General features: G+C 41.3%; 1 protein-coding gene across 4 annotated transcripts in view; it reads left to right on the plus strand.

The window, feature by feature from the left end:
- The first annotated feature begins 2767 nt into the window (after positions 1–2767).
- GRIN3A (glutamate ionotropic receptor NMDA type subunit 3A) overlaps positions 2768–16028 on the plus strand; it is a 155201-nt gene continuing 141940 nt past the window's right edge. For all 4 annotated transcript variants that reach the window (XM_030829877.2, XM_060300679.1, XM_060300681.1 and 1 more), the window contains exon 1: positions 2768–4125. In XM_030829877.2, coding sequence (XP_030685737.1) covers positions 3427–4125 — 699 coding nt within the window. In that variant the 5' untranslated portion in view covers positions 2768–3426. The remainder of the gene's footprint in view (positions 4126–16028) is intronic.

Consider the following 16028-nt stretch of genomic DNA (forward strand, 5'->3'; position numbering starts at 1 on the left):
TCTCAGAGAGGTTTACCCTGGCTCCCCTATCTAAAATTACTACCCAGTCTCCTCCATAATACTTCTTTTTTGCTGCTTTATTTTTCCCCTTAGTATCAACTAACACATCCTACATTTACTTACTTGTATGTTTTATTGTCTGTCTCTCCCACTAAAATATAAGCTCGACGTTAGCATTTTGTTCACTCATTAACTATGTGACTTTGTGGAGGAAAAAAATATCCTCAACTTCTCTGAACTAGAGTTTATTCATCTATTCCCCTGGACAGTTCTACAGCAATGCCTGCACACAGTAGGAGTTTCATAAATGGTCACTGAACTGATGACTGAATCTTTAAAAAGCTTTCAAAATTATGACCACTGAAGTGTGAAAAAGGGGAAAGAAAAAGGAAGATGTGGGGAAAGGAGAGAAAAGAATCATGTCAGAGATGTTCCGATTACAGTGATATGGAAAAAGAGAACCGAGCAGCATGAGGAAATGGGAAGGAAATCAGGGTAGCATAACTGAAAAACCCAGAAAGAAACAAGAGGAAGCACAAGAAGGAAGGGCTGCTCTTCACCATTCAAACAGTATTTGAAAGATTCAGCTATGGTTTTATCATGAGCCAGGGCAGCACTGTCCTCAGAACTGTGGGAATCCTCCTCCATTCTATGAACAACCAGTGGAGGCATTCCCCCCAAGTAGCCCAGGACTCGTGAGAGGCCTAAAGAACACACAACGGGCACCAGCAGAACCCATTAACAATTCCCGGGGAGTAAAAACGGAACCCGGGTAAAGAAATAAAGTCTAACCTTTCTTTCCTTGGCGCTTAGTCCAGTTTCACTTACTCATGGGGTGCCGGGGTGCCGGTGCAGAGGCCTCACACTCAGCACTTCAGACCAGAGCTCGCGGTGAGAAAGGGCTGCACCGACGCCTCAGCTCGGGAGCGGTGTGCACAAACCGCGCGGGATACTCAATTCAAGATGGCGGCAGCGGGCCACGCCCAGAGACGCTGCGTGCTCTGTCTGGGGCAAAAGCAGCACAGCTGTGCCTGCCCGGTGAGGTCTCTGCCCCTCCCCACTGACGCGATCCCTATGAAGTAGCCCCACCTGTAGCCTGTCAGGGAACGCACGTTCTCTGGGGTGCGAGCCTGCACCTCTGTGTTCTCTGATCAAAGAAAAAAACTTTACTTTGCTTCTAAACTGAACTTGGTCTGTTCTATTGGCTCCAAGGACACGGGGCAGTAGGGCCCTTGTCAGGGACTGACTGGAAAGGGTTAGTAACACAGCGGCTCTCGAATGCCATTAACAGATGAGATCCAACTGTTCTTCATCACCGACTACTTTCTTGGGAATCTGGTTTGAACATACATGTAATGCCAAGTACTCAGATAATCACTCGAGGGCATGGTCATAATGTCATATTCCTCCATGCACACGTACTCATACACAGACAAACACACCTCCTTACTACACAATTAATTGATTCCCAGTCTTCCTGTAAGGCAAAGACCACAACATTCTATAGTTTTCTTATTCAGATCCCAATCAGTGGAATCATCTGGAGCAAGAGGAAAGTTCCAGCGTCCATGCATGAGAGCCTCTCTATGGCCTCAGGAAGAATCCTTCCCTTCTGGTTCAGACTCTACTGTGATTTCCACTTTTGCCTCATGGGAGTCTTTTCTCCGGCATCCCAGTCTTGCAAAAGCTAATTAGAATGTCAGGTAAGGTTAGCTCTGAGATGACTTTCAAGATCTGTGCTGAGGAAAACAACATTCACTTTGCAAGCTTCTTGGGAATTTTATTTACCTAGAGCCTCTACATCCCAAGGATTTAAAGTAAGATGGAGACTGTAGCTCACGAATCAAAACAACTCTCCAGAGCTAAAAGCTAGGTGTATTTGCATAACAATTTACCAGATCCAAACAGCAGGGCAAGGTCAGGTAAAATAAATCGCCAAGGTCATGGTTCTCTGGAAGTGTTATTGAAATTCAGAACTCCTGATCCTGGGTGCTTGCTCTGCCCCATGGATATCTCTGCTACTCTCCTTCTAAATGAAACTGTGGCATAAAATAAAATAAATGTACTGTATGTGTGGAAACCACAGGCCTACACTTAACCCTCTCCTTCCTTCTAACTCCAGATCTTTCAGATCATGGAGGTAAAGATCAAATCATAACTCACTGACCTCATTGTATTACCACACAAATGAAAGCACTTACTAGTAACAGTGATCTGGAGGACCCTTGGTCTAAACTACAAACTGCTGTTGACTGTGCTTGAAAGTATACTTTCAAATTATTTTAAATCTCTTTAATTTCTTGATCAAATAATTGCTTCGAATTCACTGTTATAATTTTGAGAACCCCAAAACATTGGGATCCTTAAAAATTGGCAAAGGCCCATGAGCCAGAGATCACGAAGCCGAGATTCAACGTGTATATGATTCTTGCTTTAATACCCTCAGCTAGAAAAATCGTTGAAGAAAGACATCGAAGAGAAGCTTCTTAAAATCACGGCCTCTTTCAACCTACTGGATTTCAGATTCCTCGGGCGCAACTCCGAATCCAGAATTCTCCCTCTTAGGTAGCAAGGAATTTCGCAAATTATGAGCCCTAGCCTTGGAGGGGAGAGAACTTGCCAGGGGCGCGGGAAGCGCCACCCGGGAATCTCACCAACAGTGGGCGTCTAGCACAGCCAAGCGACAGGCTGGCGCTAGGGCTCAGCAGCAGACAGGCGCCGGCTGAGGCGGGGAGAACTTTGCGCTCCCAGCAGAACCACCCTTTGCTGGCCAGTCGCGTCGCTCCTCTGAGGAAGCCAGCGGCGGCGGCGACTGGGCGGAAAGAGGACGAAAGAAAGGAAGAGAGGAAGTAGCGAGGGAAGAAGAAAAATGAAGCCAGCGCTGGGAGAGCCCGCGAGATGGTGGCCGACGGCGGAGCAAGGAGGATTTGGCTGCTTTTCCGCACCCCGGGCGTGAACGCCTTCTCCTGCGCGACCCCAAAGAAATAAGTGGGTCTCGCCTGGGCGAGAAAAGAATCCAAGTGAGAACCTTGCCTCCTCGGTCACCGTTGCCCCCTAGGAATCCCAGCCGCTTCTCAGTCCTGCTTCCCCGCGGGGCCGGACGCAGTGCCCAAGCCGCCCTGCGGATGGGGCGGGCGGGGAACAAGCACCCAAGCCGCGGGTGACCAGCGCCGCCCGCCCCGCTCAGCGCAGGGACCGGGCGGGCAGAGGATGCGAGGCGGAGGGACTTGGGAGCAGGTCCCGAGACTGCCTAGGGCGCGCTAGGTTCCAACTTGGATGGTCCGGAGCCCGCTTCAGCTCCTGGGACAGCTTCGCCGCGCGGAGTGAGCTGCCAGCGGAACCTGGGGGCGGGGACCTTAGGCGGAGGCTGCCCGGGGGAGAGCCGGGGTCAGGAGGGGGCGCGCTTTCTCCCTGCGGGTCTCAGTAATGAGGAGATTGAGTTTGTGGTGGCTGCTGAGCAGGGTCTGTCTGCTGCTGCCGCCGCCCTGCGCACTGGTGCTGGCCGGGGTGCCCGGCTCCTCCTCGCACCCGCAACCCTGCCAGATCCTCAAGCGCATCGGACACGCGGTGAGGGTGGGCGCGGTGCACTTGCAGCCCTGGACCACGGCCCCCCGCACGGCCAGCCGCGCCCCGGACGGCAGCCGGACAGGCGCCCAGCGAGATGAACCTGAGCCAGGTACTTGGCGGCCCCCGGCGCCCTCGCCGGGCGCACGCTGGTTGGGGAGCGCCCTGTATGGCCGGGGGCCGCCGGGCGCACGGAAGCCCGGGGAGGGCGACCGGGCCGAGACCCTGTGGCCTCGGGATGCCCTCCTCTTCGCCGTGGACAACCTGAACCGAGTGGAAGGGCTGCTGCCCTACAACCTGTCTTTGGAAGTAGTGATGGCCATCGAGGCGGGCCTGGGCGATCTGCCGCTCTTGCCCTTCTCCTCCCCTAGCTCGCCGTGGAGCAGTGACCCTTTCTCCTTTCTGCAGAGCGTGTGTCACACCGTGGTGGTGCAAGGGGTATCGGCGCTGCTCGCCTTCCCCCAGGGCCTGGGCGAGATGATGGAGCTCGACTTGGTCAGCTCCGTCCTGCACATTCCAGTTATCAGCATCGTGCGCCACGAGTTTCCGCGGGAGAGTCAGGTGAGAGGAGTCTGGGGCGTGGAGTGGAGATGGGCACCGCTGGGGGCCGGGATGGTAGCGGGGGCGGAGGGTGGGCGGAGGAAGAGAACGCGGATGAAGACCTTAGGGTCGTGGGGCTTTGCAACTTTGATACTGTTTAAGGATCGGACCATATCCGTAGCTTACAGGTAGAAGGGTCTCAGTAGAAGTAAAATAAAACATTTTAAAGCGCAGATGGAAATAAAATGAGAGGTAGAGTAGCAGATGGAAGTAAGGAAGTGGGAGAATATGCGAAAAAATCTTCACGTTTTGACCAGTTGGGAGAAACATAGTGGATACCCTATGGAAGTATTGAATAGAAGTCGAAGTTCTAATGACTAGCGCGGGGAATGGACATAGAAGATCCCAGACTGCCAGAGTCTTTCACTCCCCTGAGGAACTCTAAAAGCACCTGTCGGAAAGAGCACCTGCCCCTTCCGACTTCTTTAGACGATGTCCCTGAGCTTTAGGCGACGGTGTAAAGAAGAAAACACCTCCCTCTGAATTCCTTTGAGTAAACAGGAAATCTGCAATTAGTACAGAAACAATAGGTAGAGTGGTTAATTAGTCTTGGGTATTGAAAGGCATTAGAAATATTATCTGATACCGTAAAAATGGACGGGAGGACTCATTCGGGATTGTTTCTTTGTCCCTACTCTCTCTCTGTGTGATATGGGTTCAAAGACTGGCTATATTTAGTTGTGTTCAGCCCATTTCTGCTCCAATTATCTAGAAGTAAAGAAGACTATAATGATTCAGTTTCCTATGGGTTAACAATATATATATATATAGTTTCAATAAAGGAAGCTACTTGAGAACTTAACTGTTGACAATTAATAAGATAAATATTTACAGAGAAGGTGGGGTCCTTTTAGCAATAGGAGTTTTCTGCATTTTGTGCATTATTTTTTAATAAAATATCAAGCATGATTGAGTCTTGCACAAAGTATTTATGAAACAAATAGGTAGTTGGCGTTGGTCCCATTTTAAAAACTGAGAAACTGAGGAAAGTTCTGGGGCTTGATCAACATTGGTTGGTGTACTAATAATAGAGTCCAGACTCGGGAGAATTTCTAACTCTATATCATTTTCATTCTATCACTGCAGCTGGAAAAAAATATTTCTAATCTCTCTTCCACTTTCGATATATATACAGAGATAAAAATATAAAATGAGTAAGAGCGAATATATGTGAAAAGTTTGATCAAATCTATGTGTAAAATATAAACAGAGTACTAAAGGTTTCTTTTCTAGAAAAATGAATCTTACATTTTTAATTTTAGGAAGGGCAGCCTCAGGCCACTTTCAGCAGTTGCCCAGAAGATTTCTATTTAATGCTGAACTGTAGAGATTTGATCTGCAGAGTGCAGGCTAATTAACTTTTATCTGAAATATTTCCGTCACCTGAATCTGAATGACTGTAGGCAGCAGATGGGAAGGCATGGAAAACACAGGTGCACAACGCTGCCAATGCCCAGTGTTATAAACATGAAATTGCATCCATAGGGTGTATCATTATTAATAGATATGCAGAATAAGATCTAACAAATGCAAGAGTCAGCATCACTTGCTTCTCATCATTGCTTCTTTATTACCTAATACTTCATACATGCCAATAGTGTTCACATTCTCCAGACTCCTTTCCATTTGTAGATTGTTTGGCAAGAGTCTTAAATAGCAAGAATTTTCCCCAAAATTAGTGTTCCTTAGTTAGAAGTGAAATTGTCTGTGCTCCATGATGAATTTTTGTAGTATACAGCACACTACAACTTGGAGATCAGAGAAACTGTGAAGAAGCATCTAGAATAAGTAAATTTCAAAGCTTTAGGACCACTGAAGGACGAAGAGTCCTCCAGGGACAACCCTTGCAAGCTGACAATAAAATAAATACTATGTCAAGCACATTTACTTCTGTATTTCAATTCAGAAGTGTATTTTAAATCACTGTTGTCATTGTTACTTTCATGAGACACATCTTGAAAGGGAGGGATTATTTTATTAACTCAGATCTAGTTTGGCCAACTGAGGACATTTTCCTTCATTTATATTTGTATTTTAAATTCAAACATATCTAACCTGTCTTACTTTTAGTATATAATTTAAATGTCATTCTATAATGTCCTATATTTAAAATGTCCAGCTCAATGTCAAGTCACTGTAACATGTAATCTTAGGATATGACCACCATCTGCTTTCAGCAAAAATAATAACTGATCTTCCCCTGGCTTCTGAAAAGTGGACCTTTCTCTAATACAATGATGTGATTTTTTTTTTAAACTTTCTAAATATAAAAGAATGATGAAGTCATTTTACACATTAAATCAAATTGACTTAATTTAGCCACTGTCCTTATTAGAATCTATGCCCAGTGACCTAATTTGTTGACTGTGCCAGTGCATGATTAAAGGATTCTAGAAGAGAGGGGACTTGTCCACACAATCAGACAAATCAAAATTGCTTTTAGAGCAGGAGCAGCCACAATGTTTTCTCCCACTTTCTTTTGGGCTACTGATTTCTTTCACATGAAACCTTTAATTAGTAAATAATGGTTTTGATAACATCCTGCCACAACTCCTGAATGGAAAGAGATACCACTGATATGATCAAACCCCTGAGAGTAGCATAGTCGTTTTATTTCAGTATACTATTTATTTGAAACATAAACACATAGGTTCATCAGCTTGGAAGGAACCAACTTCCTTCAATCAGGGAAATCCATTAAAATTAGATAGTTAGCTACCCACTTTTGGAAACCGTATGTGTATTATCACTACATAATAAAAGCTTAATACAACATTACATATAGGATAGAGTCAAAGCATGCTTCTACCCCCAAAATTCTGACTTTATCACACCCAAACCTCCACTTGAGGCCAACTAAATTCTGTTCCCATGACCTTCAAATAATGATTCTGCACATGGATGCAGTTAACATTTACATTTAAGTAACATTCAGCTCCTCCAGTTCTTTCTTTCTCTTCACTCCCCTGCTACTTTTTCTTCTGAGAGTTTGTATTGTTTCTCCAAAGTTAATGTCTCAAATTTACCTACCGAGGTAGTGACAGATACACATTTCTTTCTAAAATGTGTATCTCATGTTAATTCCATATTGGTTTCATTAGGCAGAGTTAATGGAGTATTATAATTGGCTTAGATTCAAACTCACGCAATTAAAAGGTGACCACACTACTATTTTCTTCTCTTGTTGAATGTACCATGTGCCTGTCTCACGAGCCATATATGCTAACTAATTAGCATATGTTTTTTCCCATGGAAATATAAGTGTTTTGGATGGTCCATTTTTATAATACAGGGCTAAGTACTGAATTCTGTTTATTAGAATTTCGCTGGCATGGTGCCACTTTTGTAAGGTACAAGGGACAAAGCAGTGATATCACAATATAACTTACGTGCCTCATGAGGGGACAAGTAAAGGACATTTATTTTTAAAACATCTGATCTCAACTGTGGTGGTTTTCCTTGACTTTCTCTATTCAAGGCACTGTTCTTTCTCCTCTGGGGGAAATGTATTCTGCAATTCATGATGAATGGCTGATAGTAGCACCTAATTGTTGCTGACTTGAAGATAAATAATTTCAAATTAAATGCCAAGTGATGCAAAACTTTTCTTACCAGTGATCTTTTACATGTTCCTCTTGAAAAACAGAGACCTGGGATTAATTTGGAATTTCTATTCTGGGAATTTTGTTTACAATGCTTACTTATTTTTCTAGATAAATAGAGCAGAAGAGACTGGCACACACCATTCATTGGGCAATTAATCTGTCTCACCCCTTTTCTTTGCGCCTGCCATAGAATAGTCATAGAGAATCTTGGGTCTTGATCTCCTTGGCTATTACCTCTTGGAGTTAACTTATGACTGAATCAACTGAAAACTAATTTTGGTGTCTAATTCCTTAATGTTTTATCTTCTGGTGTGGCAGAAATCACCTTGGATTTTGTGCCACTAGATTTTATTTCATGAATACCTCCAGTCACATTCCAGTCATGTTGGTTAAACGAGCATGACATAATGGAAGGTATATTAAACAGTACTCAAAAAAAGACTCAGTGTACCTCTGCCTCTTACTGGCCATGGAATCTTAGTGACTGTATCTGTGAGCATCTAGGCTTGTCAATCAAAAGAAGGTTACTTTACCAATCTGACAGAGTTATTGTGTGAATCAAATAAGAAAGTGAAGTACTTTGGAAAAATTTATAGTGTTAGCTAAATAACCAGTAGAGAGGTGTCGGTTTTGATCTGATAAGAATCATTCTAGTCCTAATTCACCACTAATTCTCCAATAGTTGCTACTAATCAAAATAGAATGTGATTCACAGTGTAACATGTCTTCATCTTCCACCTTACTCTCTACACACTCCCTCATTTTATTTCTCTTAAAAAAAAAGTAAGTGGGTTTAGCACCCACCTGCGAAAAGAACTATGTTCCTAGCTAGCTTGCACCCTTGCCTAGGATTAGAAGACATGCCATAGGTACTGTCTCTATACCAATAGCAAATCTTTATAAATGCACATCATCAATGCAGTTTCTAGAGCCTTAGGTATTGCCATAGAAGCTTCAATAAGATGCCCAAGGTTTTTCAGAAATGTTGGTCTCTCTCATTTCTCCTATAGGAGAAATTATAGTAAATTCCTCATGAGACAATGGACACACAGTCTAACCTCTCTACCCCAACTCCGCCTACCATACCACTAAGCCCACTGTTCGGCTCATCTGACATTATTTTCTTGGCAAGTCTTTCTTAATGAAGAAGGCAGTGTGTTGGTTCATATTTGGTTCATACTGGCACAAGCTCCTTATCTCATCTTGGATAGACAACAGTTTGCAAACCAGCTACTTTGAGTATCATTGCCCTAGGCAAATACGTGGAGCTCTCATAACAAGGTATTGTACACTTTAGTGGCACCACTAAATGCAGAGATGAGAATCTCATTGTCTTTTCTCCTGCCTACTCTAGCTACTCCATTCACATACACAAAAGAGTAGAGAAACAGTACAGCACTAGAAATGGGATGCAGAATCTCTAAAACTAGGCAAGAAGGAAGAAAGAACATCTCAGCGTCTGCCACATTGCTTTCTGAGTAAATGCATGAAAAACAAACTAATGGCAATCTTTAAGCCACTCATTTCTTTCTCAGATCTTTCCTGTATGGGAAGGTGGGAGAAGAGAGCAATGGGGAAAAGGTAAACAAGGAGTAAGCCAGCCACCTTCCCTCAACCTAACACCTCAGCTAGACTTTCAGATCTCCTGACTGTGAAGGAGTCAGACACTTTCAGGGGAGACTGTGTTTCTTCTGTACTGAGGGAGTTGGTTGATCCTTCCTACTTAGCTGGGCTGGTATTGTGTCAGCTGGAGTAAACTCTGACCCTGAAAAGCTAATATCTGCTTGGACAGGGATGGTCTGTCTGTAGAGATGAGCCTTCAAGGGTTCAAGTGGTAAAGAATTAAGCAGGATGACTTCCCTTTTAGTGAGGCTGAATTATGCCTCATTGCTTTTCATTTGAGACAGATTTAGGAAAAAACCCAGCCATACATATTTTTGTAGAATGTATGCTTTTCAAGGCTCCTTCACAAATGCGCTTATAGCAAGCATCCTTTTAACAGTCCTGTGAGGTAAATAACAATGAATAGACAACATAAAAGGACTAAAAGAGTTATGCATTGTAGGAAGTGAGATATCACTAAGAGGAAAACAGACTAAAAGCTCCTTCTGAATTTAGTGTATTTGTCAGCCTACAATCTGAGAACAGACTGGATCCATCACTGCTTTTGAATTATTGCAGAAAAAAGAAAGAATAAGAGAGAGATCTACTTCTAGGTTCCATGGTTTAAAGCATATTTCACACTAAATATCCAATAATAGAAGTTTATTACATATTAACTTTGTCTTCATTTTTCTTATATGCACAAAAAATAGTGGAATAAAAAAGGTGCAAGATTAACTTGGAAGACTAACCACTTGATCTAAATGAAAAATCATTCTTTACAGCATGATATCTAAATGTAGCATCTGCTGCTGTACCAATTAAACCATTATATTAGTGCACAGTCTGCTGACAATGACTTTTAAATTATGAAGTAGAGGTCAATACTTCTTAAAGAAATTTTCTTTTTCTAGCTTACATGTCGTAAGTGATAGTTCAAAGTCCTCCATGATGAACACCAAATTTTGATAAGCTGTACAAGACACATTCATTGTCAACTTTCTTAAGAAACAGAGATGTATTTCTAAATTTATTATTTAACAAATACTTTTTAATAAAGTATTGATACCAAGTGTGTTTATTTCAGAATAAAAAGTTGTTACCAAATATAAAAAAAGTTTAATTAAATGAATCATGATATATCAATATCTTTACAATGGAATACTGCATACCCATTCAAAATGAAAATATTTGTTGACACAGAGAGATAAAAAGTATACATTGGGGCTTCCCTGGTGGCACAGTGGTTGAGAGTCCACCTGCCAATGCAGGGGACACGGGTTCGTGCCCCGGTCCGGGAAGATCCCACATGCCGTGGAGCGGCTGGGCCCGTGAGCCATGGCCGCTGAGCCTGCGCGTCCAGAGCCTGTGCTCCGCAACGGGAGAGGCCACAACAGTGAGAGGCCCGCGTACTGCAAAAAAAAAAAAAAAAAAAAAAAGTATACATTGTATGTAAAGTGTAACCTTCTGTAAAATATAAAGTCTAGAATTTTATTTATAAAAATGTTAAATGTGATTGTAACTGAATGGTAGAAGTCCACATTTTCCCCTGTGCATGCTTCTATTGATATTTTTCTAAAAATAAGTACGTATTACCTACACAATTAAAAATAATAAGAGAAAAAAAGACAAGTTACCTTCAAATTTCCTCACCAGTGCTTTTAATACTTCGTATGAAAGTATAGACTTCAGGAACAAATTAATTGTAGTATATGTTTAAATTTATCCTTTCACATCTATATTTCAATTTTATCCTCACAATTATTTTGTGAAGTGAGCAAGACAGTATTTATTTTACAAATCAGACAATAATAACATATAGATGGAAGAAATACAAAGTAGGGGTGAAGAGAATAGGTTTTTGAGAAGCACAGACCTATGTTTGAATCTTAGCTCTACAACTTTCTAGACATCTTTCCTTGAGAAAACATGCCTGATGTCTCTATGCCTCAATTTTTGATCCACAAAATATGACTCTCATAAATTTACGGTGAGGATGATATCATGTATGCAAAATTCTAAGCACAGTACCTAGAGCACTGTGTATTCTTATTCTAATGATCATTCTTTTAGCACATAGTGTTGACGTAGCTTACTAAAAAAACTAAAATAATCAGAATGAGAACTCAAATATTCTAGCTTGCTCTCTCCAGAGTACTTCTAAATGCATTTTCAGTATGTATATGATATTTAGGCTTAAGCGATCTGGTTCCAGTGGACCAAGCCTAAGGAAAAAAAAAAAAAAAAGATTCTGCTGTTTTGAAAGCCCACTTAGAATTCCAACTCACTGAGGTGCACCTCAGGTTAGGTATGTGTAAATTTGGTCAACAATGAACTTTGAGGTCCAGTTTCAACTAGTTGCTTTTTTTGTATGGATTCTAAATGATTGGATCTTTGGACCAGTTATGTCAGAGGTAAAAAGTAGTGTTCTATTTGTATCTGTCAGTATTAGTGAGGAATTCACAAGTCTTACCTACTATCCTGATTTCTCATAGAAGGCTTCTAGGAACTAAAGGAACAGTAGAAACATGACCCAGTTGACGGTCTAGACTTCTTGGGGGAGAAGGGGAGAAAGGGGTTGTTAGAAAGGGGAGAGTCTCACCTGACATGGATTGAATGTTCAGAAGTTTCCCTTTTTTCATGCAGGCTTTATCCATACTAATGGAACTGACTTGTGGCATTTATTAGATCAAAGTTTAGACAGTAGCACTGTTATATACTAAGGATTATAAAAAAGGATATCCATAAGGCAGACTGTTTGGTTGAATCCTGACTATAACAAAATTGTTTGATGCGTACAATTTTCAGGGACTTTTAAAATGTGTATCGCTTTTCTGATTATAAAAGTAATGCAGATGCGCTACTACCCCATGGGTGTCCTCATATAACCTTGAGTAACATTTTGATATATTTTATTCTCTCAAGGATAATGGTTTAAAATTTTTAGAAACACTTGGGTCCAAGTAAAAGAAGCCTTATTGTCACTCCAATTGGACGATGGCATCAAAGAACAGGAGAAAGGAATTCATCTTTTTTTTCTTTTTTCTGAAAAGTCAGAGTTGACATGGCTTTTGAAGCATGGACATTCTGAGTTGATGGTATTTCTGTATTAAAAGGTGGTATTTTCCTTTGTATTTGAGTCTAGCTTTATATTTTCATTGCTCTGCAAGTGCTAAGCCTGTACAGTTCCAGACAATGGCTCTGTCTGGATCTTTCAGTAGCATTCTTAGGAATGACTTAGACATGGGTTGTCACTACTTTCTTCTCAGTTAGGGGTGGTCATTAACTGAACTTTCAGTATCAAGCACTTTGATGGCTGCACAACCTGCATACAATCAATTGGTGTATTTTTCTATTGAAAGCCTCAACTCAAAGCCAAACAAAAGTTGGGTGAATACTCTCCAGTTTAAAAATAAAAATTTTTATTTCCATAAATGAAGTTAGATTCTCAGCATGTCTTGATCTAATAGAATTACAATCTGGCTCAGTTGTGGAATTCTCTTTGTTCAGTCCCAACCAGATGTACTTAAACAGGGATTCCATTAAGCAAAGAATTTGCTTCTATGTGTTGTGAATTTAATAGGTTCATATGGAGCACTGTTATTGTTTTAATGCTATACAAGGAGTTAATTTGAGTCACGTCACATAGTGTGTTATACACATAAGGAAATGCTTCGGTGTACACCTGAAAATGAATGATAAATGCAAGCCTGAATTAATCCAATGTGCCTTCACCTGGTTGCAGGCACAGGGCGCCATCTAGTGGTCCCTAAAATATAGCTTTAAGTTAGAGCATCCTAAGAATCCAACCTCTCAAGGCAGGAAAGGACTCCAAGCAGCGTTTAGTCCATTTCTTGGTCTTTTGACTATGGGAAATCTAGGTTAGTCCATCTAAGAAAAGATCTTCTGCCTTCTAAGAAGATCCAACAATCTCTGCTGTTCTGTCACCATAATTGCAGTTATAAACCTTAAAGTAAGATAGCTCAGAGTGTGTGTCTAGAGAGGTTGGGAGGAAAATGTGAATGACTAACTTTAGAAATGTAGGATAGATAATTATTTTTAGCAGCTGTATTTACTATCACTCTGGTTTATGATGCAGCTTGAAAAGATGTAGCCATTTTATTGTGTTAAGCATATCATTTGTTCCTTTATTTCTGATTATTAAAAATTATGTTCTTTGTAGATAATTCTTAAAGTTAATAAAATGCCAAAGAATAAAATTAAAATCACCCATAAACCCAGAAAGGCTCAACCCACATAGAATGGTTTCCCCTCCATGCCAAGTTATATGTCCTCCCTTACTCCAAACAGCAGTGACCAGCCTCCCAAGTTAAGTGCTCAATATAAAGCTTAGAATACAGCAAGAAATAAAATAGCAAAGCCCTTGCTCTTAAAGAACTTATATTCTAGTCAGCGAGGCAGACAATAAGACATACAAACAAATAAATATATAATATGGTATTATTAAGTAAAGGCAAGTACAATGGAGAAAATAAATCAGGGTAAAGGATTAAAGAATGATGATGGTTAGTCACAAAGTCCTGTCTGAAGAGGTGACATTTGACCAGAGGTTGAAGTAAGGAACGAGCCATGCAAATTTCTGAGGGAAAAGCATTACAAGCAAAGAGAACAAAAGTGCAAAGACCCTGAGGTAGGAATGAGCATAGCAATAAATATTTGTGGAATCCATAACACTATTTGCTAACAAGTTCAAACAATTTCAAAGAAGGAGGTATAAATAATGAGGCAATAACGAGCTTTAGTACACTCCTACATATGGGCATTTCCCAAGGTTTAGACTCTTGATGTTGTCTCTTTGCATATGGCAACACCAGGAATTTCTAACTGGAATCTCCAGTTATATCTTTCATTCTCACCTTAAACTCAAAATATTTAAAGACATCCTGAGATGGTGTCCCCTCCCACCTATAACGAGATTTCTCATTAGCATCTTTGACTTCTCCCTTTTCTTGGCACCTGGTTCTGTTGCCTTCCTCAGTATGTTTTGCATGTCCTTATTCTTCCTTCTTATTTTCACAGGACATTAGCTCCTCCCACCCATACTCTTGAATAGCCCCTAATGTCTCTAGTTCCTTTCCTCCAAACCATTCTGCACACCACTGCTAGATAAATCTTCTTAAAGCAAGCAACTTTCATTCATTTATTCATTCTTTCATTCAGCAAACATAAAGTATACTGCACTGAGTCTAATGCCTCCCCATTGCTCAAAACACACTTTACTATGGCAATATTATCATTCTTTTTCCACTCATCAACACTCCTGATGGATGAAACCCATACCTTAGTAACAGTCACTACAAGAGTAATTCACAAAATTGGAGCAGGATCCACCAGCCTTAAAGGAATCTATCAGATTCTCTAGCTTTTTTGAATATAGTTCAAAAAAGCATTCCGTCCCCAAATCCCAAGATTCTGACATGCCTCCCCTAAAGCCAGAGAAACACAGGTCAATAACTATCAGCAATCTTACAGAACCTGGTCCCCAAGGCCTTCCACAAACATGTGCAGATAATTCTTTCCAATTGGTGACATTCTGTTGAGATACAGGTGCCCAGAAAGCATAAGATCTCTAGGAATTAAAATGTGTGTGTGATTTCTTTTTAAAAAATCAATAAATGTAAATCATTATATTAAAAAGCATTTCTGTTATATATCTATATAGAAAGACATGCACCAAGTTGTCGTGATTTGCAGATGAATTAATCTCTAATACAGAATTGATTTTTCCATTGAAACAATGTTATCTGTGGCTGTTAAGACCTCAGGCCAGGGCACAAGAGCCTGTTTGATCATAATATAGCAGAACTCTGATTTTTATAGTTCTGTAGACACCAAACACTATCTGTAACAAGGTTCTTGTTTGAGATCAAGGGGATGTGGAGTGAGGAGGGGAACCAGAAGACCTGTCTTCAAGAACCACCTGAATGGCTTTGGAAACCTCTCTGAGCCTCAATTTCTTCCATTATAAATTATAAATAGTACTCATTAAACAGGTATTTATTGAGCACCTACCATGCTATTTTAAAGAATTGATAAGCATTCAGTGAGTTAATATACATAAAAACACTTTGTACATTCAAATTTTAAAAACAGATGAGAAGCATTTTTATTGAAACATCTTTTTCTTTGGGAAAATGATTCTAATTTCAGTTTGAGAAGGCCAGGGCACATCTTCCTGGGCACTCATTTGGCAGTAGGAACAGCCCACCCATGTTCTATCGCCCTGCATTGAACTGGAGTGGTCGTGCTGTAACTCCTAAATGGTCAGCGGCAGCTGGAGAGGGAGGAAAGAGGAGCAGGGTTTCCCACTTCCCAAATGGACTAAAAAAGTGCTCCCCCTAACCGCCTACATAGTCTGCCACCTGTTCTAGACCTGAGGGGCACTGAGGGAGCTTGAGGAACTAACAGGATAGGAGACCCACAGCCAGGACACAGATTAGAATGAGACACTTTGGAAATCAAATACTAAAGCTAAGGGGCTTCCCTGGCGGCTCAGTGGTTGAGAATCTGTGAATGACTAACTTTAGAAATGTAGGATAGATAATTATTTTTAGCCCTGGTCTGGGAAGATCCCACATGCCTCGGAGCAACAAAGCCCATGCGCCAGAACTACTGAGCCTGTGCGTCTGGAGCCTG

This window comes from Globicephala melas, chromosome 6 (genome assembly GCF_963455315.2).
Source record: "Globicephala melas chromosome 6, mGloMel1.2, whole genome shotgun sequence".
Classification (NCBI taxonomy): Eukaryota; Metazoa; Chordata; class Mammalia; order Artiodactyla; family Delphinidae; genus Globicephala; species Globicephala melas.